Genomic DNA, 12839 nt, shown 5'->3' with positions numbered 1-12839 from the left:
CTATAGACTGAGAAAACGAAGGTTCTATCAGGCTGGCGGGTGACTAGTGTGTCTAAGGAAGGAAGGCAGTTGTTTTTTTCTTTTTCCAGGGTGAATTTGATTCTGGGGGTGTTAGTTGTTTGAGTGTGTTAGGAAGGAGAGGAGTGCATCAGAGCCATGTGGCCAAATAGCGAACACATCATCAATATTGGGAAACCAAATGGTTGGTTTTTTGTGGGGCAGAGTTTAAGGCTTTCTCTTCAAAAGTCTCCATATAAAAGTTGGCTAAGGGTTTGGAGAGTGGAGAGCCCATGGCTGTCCCCTCTATTCGTTTGTGAAATTTCCTTGCCAAACATGACTTAAAAAAACATGACTTAACTTCTTATTACAGACCATATAAAAATTTGGCATCCCTTATCTACTCTACTAAAGACCAACCTTCCCCCCCCCCCTAGACCTACCTTGTGTATACCAGGTCCCTTGCAGCTGTAAGCTGTCCTACTTTAGCCAAACAGGCAGGACAGCAAACACCAGAATTTCAGAACACAAGGACCACATCCGGTTTCACCAATACAGGCACTCTGGTCTTGCTGACCATGCGCTGGATATCTGCCATAGAATACGGTGGAAGAAAGCCACGATAATACACCGTAGTAAATACAAATATGAAAGGCTTTTCGTGGAATCAGCTTCAGCCCTAAGAAACAATCCAAACCTCAACAAATTTGGCTGCATGAGACTGCCTCAAATTTGCGAAACCTACATCAGAAGACCTTCAGCCCAATCTCCCAATACCAACATTGCCCGCTAGGGGACACCATCAGGACTTTAGGAGAAATAATAGCTTGCTGCTTCTTCCTCAGTTACTGTTTATTGTGTCTGCGTGCACGTGTCTTGTTCTTAAGTTTCTTGTAAATGGCAACGTGACATTGCTGAAATATTGAAGTATATTAAAATTTATTTCAATGTATATCCTAGTTGACATTGTAATTTCCTTAAATTAATTATGAAAAAATGCATAACCAACATCTAAGCCTTTCCACGAGAATCAGATTAATTGCATAATGTTTTTAAATTTTTAAAAATAATTAATTTATACAAATACATTTGATTATGCATTTTGTTCATAACATCTTATTTATAATGTATCTCTTTATTACCCAGGCAAAGCTGAATGTTTGTAGAAACTATGAAAGGTTTCATAAATTCTCGGCAATAAATTTCATAAATTCTCCAGTGCCAAGGATTGTATTCTCGTAAGCTCTGTGGTCATTTTTACGAAATTTTCATAGTTTGTACAAATATTTGGCTTTGAAATAATGTTGGATCTAATATCCACTTTGCCTATATAATTTTACATCACCAAAATGAACCTGTATGGCTGTTTTTTCACTAATTATTCTTATGCACTGACCAAGAGTTCACTTACGAAAAATACATTTCTGAATAAGGACTCGTTGACCAACAGGGCCATAAGGGGCAATCATCTTAATTGTAAGGGAAGCGGCACTCCCATGGACCCCTAGCTGGATCTATCCTCTCCTTCTCTTACTTTGAGGAAGATCCACTTACTTTAATTTTTCCTATAAGGCCTTATCAGCCAACTCTTCTTACTTTATGACCCTTATGCTATTAGAGTACTCGAGGGCCATGGGCTCTTTTCATTTCTGGCCTTACAACTATGCCCTCTCTATAAACCTTACTATATTTCTTCTATAATCTACTCTTTCCCCTTCAATATACCCTATTCCTCCTATGGGTTTAAATTCGGAAGAAGGCTAGTTCAGAAGCCTTAAGGTAGCAGCCCTACCACTGAACTATTCCATCGTCAGGCTAGTCCCCTGACATGGAGAACATAATCCTACTTGTAAGCTTACAGAAAAAGATAATCAGATTGAATCTATGGGAAACGACCCTGGAATGGAAAAGGGAAAACGAAAATGAAAACGACAAAATATAATACACATAGCAAACTGGAATGTAAGAGGAATAGCATATAAAGAAATAGAATTAGACCTATTATTAAATGAAAGAAATTTTAAAATAGCAGTAATCACTGAAACAAAAAAGAAATTAAAAGGAACTATGAGAACTGAAAATTTTAATGTGATATACAGTGGAGTCGACAGAGACCAAAGAGCACAAGCAGGAGTCATGATTTGGATTCATAACTCCCTTTCAAAACAGTTAAAACATTATAAATTATGGAATGAAAGAATAATAGAAGCTAGAATAAAAATAGATAGAGGCTATTTAACAATAATTGGTTTATATGCCCCAGAAGAAAGAGAACAGGATAATATTGATTTTTATAATCAGCTACAAAACATATATAATAAAATAATTAAAAATGATTACATAATTTTAACAGGAGACTTAAATGCAAGAATTGGAAACACGAAAATTAATAATAATATAGGAATACATGGAGAACACACTCTAAACAGAAATGGTAAAAAATTTATTGACTTTGTAGTTTATAATAACCTAAAAATAATGAATTCCTTCTATAAACGTAAAGACATACATAAATATACTTGGGCAGCAAGAGGATTGAAATCAATATTAGATTACTTCATATTAAATGAAAAGACATCAACATTTTCACTAGATGTTAGAGTTCACAGAGGATATGAAATAAGCAGTGACCACTTCCTTGTTAAAATAAAATTAAGATTACCACCTAAATGGCTACAAGTAACAAGAACAGAAAGAAAAATTGAAACATTTGTTTATAAAACTAGAATGACATTGAGTTTATAAAACTAGAATGACAAATATTGAATGACACAAATGTACAATGGCCATATGAACAAAGAATTAACCAATATCTAGATAAAATAAAACAAAATGAAGAAATAGAAATAGAATGGCTTAATATAAAAACGATACTAAATGCAGCAGCAAATGAAAGCTTAGGAAAGACCAAAAAATTCAATAAAAGAAAAAAACTGAAGATCTGGGATGATACAATCAAAGAAATAATTAAAAAGAAAAAAGAAGCCTATCACAAATCAAATGGTTAAGCAGTAAAAGATTAGAAGATGAAATAGAATATAAAAGAATAAGAGCCATAGCTAAAAGAGAAGTCAGAAAAAGACATAGAGAATCATGGAATAAATTTGTTTCTAATTTAGAACATGATTTATATAAAATAAGACCCAATGTATATAAGATTTTGAAACACCTAAATGCAGATACCAAAGAAAACATAAAATTAAACACTGAATTGAAATTAGAAGAATTTCTAAATTACTATACAGAACTGTGGACAGACAAATATTTTAAAAAAGACAACTGGCAAACAATTAACAAAAATGAAAAGGAAATAACTAAAGAAGAATTAGAAATCAGCCTGAAAGAAACAAGAAACGGAAAATCACCTGGAGAAGATAAGCTAGGTTCAGAACTATAAAAATACGCAGGAACAAGATTCAAAGAAAGACTCTTATTATTTTTAAATAAAATTTACTCACCTGGTATCCCCCCAATAGAATGGAAAAAAGCAATTGTGATTCCTATCTTTAAGAAAGGTAATAGAGATGACCCTAAAAACTATAGAGGTATCAGTATACTAAATTCCTGTTACAAAATATATAGCAGAATCTTAAATAACAAACTAATGAAATATTCCGAAAACTTTATTCTAGAGGTACAGAATGGATTTATAAAAGGACGATCATGTATAGACCCAGCCTTTTGCCTAAAATTAATAATAGAGAAAAGAAGAGAATATAATTTAGAAACACATATTGCGTTTATTGACTTTGAAAAAGCTTTGAAAAATGACAAAGTTAAAAGAAACATATTACTTAACATATTAAAAGAAAGACAAATACCAAATAATATCCTAAAAGCTATCACAAGTATATATGAAAATAATCAAATACAAATAAGATTAAATCACGAGCTATCATATACAAGAGAGTTAGACCAAGGGGTCCGACAGGGATGTGCCCTCTCAGCAACTCTTTTTAATATCTACTTAAATGAAATAATAATAAAATGGAGTAAAAATTTACATCAAGGAATTAAACTTTAACCTACAGTTACCTTAAACACTTTCCTCTTTGCAGACAACCAAATAATAATTATAAATTCTGAAGATAACTTACAGAAAGCTATTTTAGATCTAAATGAGATATCCACAGATTATGGTATGATAATATCAACGGAAAAATCAAAAACTATTGCCTTTAAAGGACAAGATCCAGCAAGAACTGAAATAGTAATAGATAACAAGATCTTAGAACAGGTGAATTCATTTAACTACCTAGGATGTATGATCACATATGAAAAAGATATAAACGTAAAAATTGCAAAATATTTAAAAATAACAGGTGTAATTAACTCTATATTTAAACCAAACCTAGTTCAAAAAAAAAAACCAGGCTAAAAGTATACAATACATTAGCCTTACCGGTCTTAATGTATGGAAGCGAAATCTGGACAATAAAACAAAAAGACAAAGATTAACAACAGCAGAAATGAAGTTTATGAGAAAAACTGCAAAGTATACCCTATTTGATCACAAAAGAAACGAAGATATTATGAAAGAATTAAACCAAGAACCAGTAATAGAAAAAATTAAAAAATATAAACATAAATGGATGGAACACGTTCAAAGAATGAAAACAGAAAGATTACCAAAACAAGCCTTAAAGTACAAGCCATTAGGAAAAAGAAAACCGGGACGTCCTCTTAAACGATTCAACGATGACTTCTAAGGCCGGAACAGGCCATGCTAGATACATATGATGATGATGATGATGACATTTCTCTGACATTTGATTTCCTTACAACTGAATGACAGTTTTTGTTCTTTTAAGGTTTCTGCCTGGTCTCTGAAGAGAACCAACCAGTTTGAAACAGCTGTCAGGCTAGTAAAACCTTATAAAAAATGCACTAATAAAAGGCGAATATGCAAATATATGGACGCTTGGCCAGCGCTCGTGTCTTTTACGCAAGTTAAAGCAACTCTGATGCTGAGGATTGTATTCTCGTAAGCTTTCTGGTCATTTTTACGAAACTTTCATAGTTTCCACAAACATTTAGCTTTGAAATAATGTTGGATCTAATATCCACTTTGCCTATGTAATTTTATATCACCAAAACGAAGCAGTATGGCTCTTTTTTATTAGTAATATCTGTTTATTACTGATGATTGCCTTGAGTGCCCCTATAACCTTTGATTTAGTGCAGTATGACTTTTGCTGTGTTGCACCAGTCAGCTCCTACTGGGAAGATATTCCACTCATCCCCTTTCATTTCTGAAACAAAATGGATGTAATTACTCACCAAAAAGGAATTTCAGATATTTTCAAGGAATGGTTGCCAAAATATCAACAGTATTTTCTTGCATCTTGGAATTTGTGGCCCTAAAAAAAAAAAAAAAAAACATCAAATTTGCTTAACTTTAAATGACCTGAAAGATTACAACAGGCCATTCAAGGGGGAAAAAAAAAGAACTGAAAGCTGCTGAACAACTTCTGTATGAATAAATGATATCCATCATGAGATGGTTAAAGAATCATCATCCACATGGATCAATTGCTCTACTTATTCAACAGAATTTTCTGTGAGATTGAATTTTTGGAATTCTTGATAAAAGACAGTTATTATTGCCTTTTGCCAAGTGGTGACATACCTGTGTGTGAGTACTGTGGCTCTTTATCATCCATCATGCATATTTTAACCCCTCCATGTTGGGGCACATTTTCATGGGGAAGGGAAAACCTCTCAGTGATGGTACTGGTCCTTTTCATTCTTATTTACTTTGTGACAGTGAATGGAGGAAAGTCTATGGAGTCAAAATGAATACTATTTTAATAATATTATTTTACATTATTCATGACTAGATGCATTTTTCTTGTATATAATTTTACCATGACTTCTAATTTATAATATGGTTTTACATAATTTTTTTTAACCATTGTCATGGTGCATCATAGTCTAAGTTGGTAATGTACAAAAAAAAAAAAAAAAAAAACCTTTAATCTTAATTGTCGGTGTTGAACTGTCATAATTCTTCAAACATTCTCTAGTTGCAGAATTGGCATCAAACATGAACATCATGATTTTTGCTCCACTGTCTATTCGTTTTTTGATTTTTGGACCAACAGTGCTCTGAATGCCAGAGTTCTGTTCAGTATGGTGAACAGCTGTCCACTGGAAATGATTGCCATGTCCCCTCCCCTTTCCACACACACACACAGAACTGTCATGCATTTGGTGGAAAATCCTGTTAATATTGAGCTTAAGCTTGGAACTTGAACTTCATTTTTCCAGTGATACATTGTAACTGACATTTTTGGCTTACATCTCTGGAGTCGCATCATCTTTCTGCCATTTTCTAGGAGTGATGTAATCTAAGATCCATCCACTTTGAGATTTGCAGATATTGATTTTTCTTAACTGACTATATGGTTATTTAGTCTCCCATCTTTTCACATATTTACTGTTGAATTTAGATGTAAACATTTGCTGTAGCATGCATATGAAGATTACCAAATAAAATAGGCTTTGTGAAACTCCATGAGCTCCTTATTGAAGCTCATACTGTCTTATATTTCCTGCATACCAGATGTCTTATATTTCCTGCATATCATGCTGGCTTATTTTACATTGCCAGTCTGTTGAAAGGTTTTCCATTTGGTTATATCATAAATTAAAGATACTAAGAAATTATATTCTTGGTTTTATCCAAGTGTAAGCAAACAAAGTTTGCACATGAAAAACTTCGTGACAGGGCAGCTCATATATAGAGGCTAATGACTTTACATCAATTGCCTTAGTACCCCCATAATGCAACACACATATCCTTACATGTCATGAAGTTATTTCATGTGTGAACTTTGTTTGCTTGCACTTGGATAAAGGATGAAACCAAGAATATAATTTCTTGGTATCTTTAATTTATTGCCAGTCTGGGTAGCTGAGTGGATAGTATTTCTGCTCTACTTGACAGACAATATACTTAGTTCAGATCTCATTGTGACATTAAATGCTTGTTTTTAGTAGACAGTGATTTTCATTTGGTGTGAGACTGCTACCATGCTTTAATAGGTGGAAGCAGCTTGAAAATGTACCATGTTTTTTCCCTCTGAACAGATTAATGGGATTATTTAATGCATGGCACTGAATACATTACAGGATTCTAACCTTTTATGAGTGTGATATTAACATTAAAAAAAAAAAAAAAAAAAAGTACAGCTCACATTATTTGTGTATCGGATAGTATAGCTAACTAGTTGAACATCTGTATATTGTATTTTGTTTTTTTTTTCATAGAAGAAAAGTATATCTATTAGTAATGCTCTTTTCTTTTATACTTTATTATATAATGTAGAGTTAAAAATTGTAATTCTGTAAGAGTAATTGTTTTCCTTTTCACTAATTTTCAACTTTCTTCTGTGTTTCAATTAGGAAACTAAGTTTCAAAATATGACTTATTTTTATTTCTTTAATCTAGTCTGTTGCATACTCTTAATTTCAGAAATATTTTATTTATTTTTTTATTTTTTATCTGTAGGCCATCAAAGGTCAAGCGCAGTGGAGAAGTAGAAGTTCAAGAAAAATTCCACTAGAATTGAAAAATGGAAAAATTCTGGCTCTGCTAGAGGTAAGAATATTTGAAAAACATCTAGCCACACTAATGTATTTTCACACAAGCACAACATCTGAAGGATATATAAGGATATATATATAATTTATCCTTATATATATATAGAAGGATAAATTATTTTAAATGACTGATACCGAGAGATAAAGAGATGACATGGTTTATTTAAAAAGCTACTACTAGTTTACTAGTTTCATTGAATGGATCAACTTCTTTAGGCATCACAACATTGCCTCTGTTCAATACTGGTGCACTCATGACAGCACGTAGTCAACTTTGTTTGGAACTCAAGCTCTCATTCAAAATGTACTACTGTTTTTTTTGACTAGTACTGTTAATGCAATTTTTAAGTCTCTGTTATTTTTTGTATATTTCTTTGATTGTGATACCTGAAGAAGTTGATCCATTCAATGAAACTAGTAAACTGGTAGTATCTTTTTAAATAAACCATGTCATCTCTTTATCTCTCGGTATCAGTCATTTAAAATATTGGGTTATCTTATATTTTGTTTTAATTTTTATTGACTGCTGATATCAAATAAAGAAAATTTGTAAGTATATATGTAGACATTTCACTAAATTTATAATACTAATGCTTTTTGATAACTTAAAAGAAAGACTGTTTTTGAAGTCAAAGTTGGGGAAATGGCCTTGTGTATTTCCTAATAAGAGAATAAAAAATGTTACCAAAATTTTTTTTTTTAATTTCTAATTGGGATACAAACTTTTCCCAATTAGGAATAAAAAAAAAAAAAAAATTTGCTAACATCTTTAATTCTCTTATTAGGGAATATGCAAGGCCATTTTAGCCCTATCTAACTTTTGGAGACTGAGTGAGCAGTTCAGCCTCCACCAGTAGCCAATCAGAGATAGCTGACCCAAGACTATCACTAATTTTAAGCAGCATCCAGTGAAGAGACTGGCAAACAAGTGGTCCCTAACTCTAACATGATGTGTTATTGTCTGAAATACTGTGAGTTCTATAGTTATGCCAGAGATCAGCTAACTCGGGAACCAGTCAAAGAAAGGCTTAGAAAAAGTTCCTCCAGTTGGCGACTAGAATTGAACTTAGGTCTTTCTTTAGGTGGCCTAGCATTGGCCGAAAGTTTCACTGAGCTACATAGGCCTTTTCTCAAATTAATGGATGAAATTTCTTTCATAGGAATCCCAGTTGAAGTGTAGATGAAATTGCTAAGAAGAATGATATGGTTTCTTCTGGAGGAAGTAATGGACAGTTCTTTTAACATGTTAAGCAGCAAACGTGTTCTAGGTTGAACGTTTGAACATGAAAGAAATTAACTTTTTGTGTTCAAGGATAAGGAAGTTTCCAGAAGGGGAAAAAAGGGAACTTTAAAATTATCTTTGTGTTCCAAGAAACAGAAAAAGAAACTGACATGTTAAAGAAAATATGAAAGGAGAAATATTATCTTACTCAAATACCCAATCCTGATTTATGCTTCTTTTCATTCTCCATGATCTTGAAATATTCAGATGTGCATGTTTATCCAACATAACACAACTCATAGCCACAGTTCATCCTGTAGACACAGGACTTCTTAAGTGGTTAATGGGGAGGTTTTAGAGATGTGAGAAGATTGGAGATCTTGTTGAAGGGTACAAGGCATATCTTGTTGATATTGTAATTTTGAAATCCTGTGTGTGAATGACCGTATATATATATATATATATATATGTGTGTGTGTGTGTGTGTGTAAATTTGTTCGTAATTATCTGGCTGTCTAGGAGTTTAATATAGAATTTTGTTGATACTCTTTGTTTTTGCTGGCCTGGGTTGGCCGAGTGGTTATTGTATCTGCTTGCTCTCCAGCCAAAATGCTGCAGGGTTGAATCTGCCATGGGCATGGATATTTGTGATTGTCTGTGAAAATACTAGTGGTGGTGGTTGGCGATAGATGGCGTTGGTGTAATTGCAGTTCGTTGTAGTTGGTGGATTGAGGATTGAGTGGTGAAGACAGAGTTGTAGAGTAGGTGCCTGCCTTGATGAGTCTGGAGATTCCCTAGAGGTGTCACGTAATAATAATAATAATAATAATCACAATTGGAAAAATAGAGGAATTATAGAGAATGGGGAAAGAACTAAATGACCTACAATTTGCTGATTAAATTATTCTTTTAGGAAATTGCAGAAGAACTTCAACAAATGATCTCTGAATTGAGTACAGAAAGTAAAAAAACAAAGGATTAAATATAAACAAAGACAAAATAAAAATAATGTATAATAAATGCATCATCAAAAAGTAAGTATGTGTGGCTAAGAAATTGATGTAGTAACCTCCTATGTTTACCTAGGACAAAAAATAATAGTAGAGGTGGGGGCTGTGAAAAAGAAATCATGTGTAGAATTCAGTTTGTTTGGATAGCTTTTGGAAAACATCACAAAGAGCTCAAAGGAAACATCCCAATCTGTCTTGAAAATAAAAAATATTTGATAGTTGTATACTTCTGACCATGACATATGGGAGTGAAACATGAATTTTGACTAAAAAAATTGACCAAAAAGTTAAGGGCTACTAGAGGAAAATTAAAGGATCATTACTCCATTGAGATGGTGTGGTCAGGTGATGAGGAAGAGTATGTGGGAAGAAAGGTTATGCAGATGGATGTGCAGGGGAAGAGGAAGCGCAGCCTGCCAAAGAAGAGATGGAGGGAGATGGTGGAGGAGGACTTGAGGATGAAGAACTTGGATGTGGCTACAGCCCAAGACAGGAAGTTGTGGAGGAGACTCACCACAAACAGCGACCCTACTAAAGTTGGAAAAGCTGCAGAAGAAGAAGATTACTCCATATTTACCATTCTAGGAGTTAGAGAGTAGCCTTTGTTCAGAAGTGGGCAGGAAATGGTCGATGAAGAAGATGTTAGTAGGTATTTTGTTTTAATTTTGTTTTGTTTTATAATACTAGTTTTTGTGCCAGGGGTGATGAGATATGGCATGCAGATATTGTTCCATACGGTTAGGTTTCTTGTAAACCGAGTAATTGAGTTTGTTCTGCTCAGACACTACTACAAGCATATCCAAAAACAGTAAAGCCCTGTTGATTTCCAACTGAGAAGTGAATTTCATGCAAGAGTGAATATTATTAAGATATGAGATAATTCTTCTAGTTGGTTAGTGGAGCCAAGCCAAACAATGAAAATGTCATTTATGTACATTAATAACACTTTAGATCAGGGTGTTCCAAACTGTGTTCTGCGGAAGGTGAATAAGTGTCCCGCGAGAAGTTCTCCTAGAATTTGTCATTTTAGTTTTCTAAGCACTTTCATGAATAAATATTTTATAGTGGAAATATTCTGAGGAGAATAATATTCGTGAATATGTCGAAAAGCTCAGACCCAGAACGCCTAATAGCATCTGTGTAGCAAATGTTAGTGACCAAGCCGTGTATTTTGAAACATGGAAGTATTCATAAATTATCGTTAATTTTCACACAGCGAAAAACCTTTTAACATTTGGGAAAGAGAATACTGCTGTTTATGACCAGTCATAAAAATTGCCTGCAAACGGATTATAACAATGGGTGGTGTATCCTCTGTTCTCAAAACTGAAGGAAATGACATCTGTGTAACAAATGTCAGTGACTAGGTGGCATATTTATAAACATGGAAATATTCATGAATTATCATTAATTTTCACACATCGAAATCTTTCAACATTCAGGAAAGGGAATACCGCTGTTTATGACCGATCATAAAAATTGCCTGCAAGCCAATTACAACAATGGGCGGCATATCCTCTGTTCTCAAAACTGAAAGAAATAACATCTGTGTTGCAAATGTTAGAAACCAGTCAGCGAGGAAGTATAAAGAATATTTTTCCACTAAAATTGAAGATCAAGGTAGTCTGTATCCGGTTCTCAAATCTAGTAATACTGAATACTTACTTCGTAAGTTCGTATTGTAGGGTGAAAGTTTCTAAACCATGGTGCTGTGATTTTTTAAAAGTAATAGGCCTGCAGATTTAAATTTTAATATGAATAAGAGACAAAGGACTTTGTTTAATTTTGTTATTAAGAAATCTCTTATTGAAGGTGTGATGCAACAGATAGTGAGTCAGTGGTGCACTGAGGATTTAATCTTGGAGGGGGCCGAGCGCTCAGGAATTAACCTTTGGGGGGGGGGGGCGAGTTGAGTAAACATTTTGCGAATGCACACTACACATCGCATACGACCTATAACTGAGCATCTGCAGTGATTGCTAATTCATAAGTAGCACACAACATAAATAAAAAAAATGAATTTTAATTAGGAAAAGATTTTTGGAAATTTTTCTAGTGTTTTTTCCTTTTCTTTGGGGGGTGCCCGGGCCCCTTGGCTCCCCCTCTGGGTGCACCACTGTAGTAAGTCATCCACCACCAGCCTACAAAGCGATCTCCAGGATGTACAAAAGGAGGGGAAAACTTCCAGCACACAGGAGAAAAAGTCTGCATTCACTCATGAGTACATTATAATAATATTATAAATTTTTGGTGATCAGAATGGGATATGTCAATGAAAATCAGCACAAATTAATTTAATGATGTTTATATTTAATTGATGTTTAATTATTAATTAATAATTAATGATCGATTATTAATTAATAATAAAAATCAGCTAAATTAACAATTAATTACATTAATTAATACATTACCAAATAACCAAGATGTTCCGTGAAAATTTCAGGATTTGTGAAGTGTTCCATCATAGGAAAAGTTTGGGAAACGCTGCTTTAGATCATATTCCCCAATGCTGTACACCTTGTTTCTCAAGCTACTTCATGAATAAATTTGCTAGTAGCAGAGAAAGAGAAGAACCCATTGCTTGTACTTTCTTCTGTTCATAGTATTCCTCTTGAAATTTAAAGAAGGTGTTATTAATACAGTCCTTAAAAAGTTCTGCAGTGTCCAGTGGAAGTAGATATTGGAGTAAATGTATAATTTCCACTCTTCACATTGGTGAACAGGAACTGTTAATTGAAATCTGTATGTGTGTGCTCAGACAAGCACACACATACAGATTGTGAAAAGTGAGTTCTTACAGTCCTAACTGGCATCCCTTTATAGATGTAGTGATAGACACATGCAAATGGTCTAAAAATTACAGTCTCCAAGATTGTCTGTGTTTTTGCTTTCCTACTAGTATGCTTGTATATACATGCCCTGTATATTTTTTATGCCTATGAAGATGCATTGATGACAAGGCAAAATATTGGCTGATTAACCTAATTAGTTAAATAGATTTGGTT

General features: G+C 33.6%; 1 protein-coding gene across 4 annotated transcripts in view; it reads left to right on the top strand.

The window, feature by feature from the left end:
- The window catches only part of LOC150105337 (uncharacterized), a 409874-nt gene that overhangs the window by 333051 nt on the left and 63984 nt on the right, over positions 1-12839 (top strand). For all 4 annotated transcript variants that reach the window (XM_090394715.1, XM_090394718.1, XM_090394714.1 and 1 more), the window contains one exon: positions 7511-7600. In XM_090394715.1, the coding sequence (XP_090250841.1) occupies positions 7511-7600 (90 nt within the window). The remainder of the gene's footprint in view (positions 1-7510; positions 7601-12839) is intronic.

This window comes from Typopeltis vanoorti, chromosome 6 (genome assembly GCF_054136105.1).
Source record: "Typopeltis vanoorti isolate ZY-2024b chromosome 6, IOZ_Tvanoo_1.0, whole genome shotgun sequence".
NCBI classification, from domain to species: domain Eukaryota; kingdom Metazoa; phylum Arthropoda; class Arachnida; order Uropygi; family Thelyphonidae; genus Typopeltis; species Typopeltis vanoorti.
Note: the sequence above shows the minus strand (reverse complement) of the source record. Positions and strands in the feature narration are given on the sequence as shown.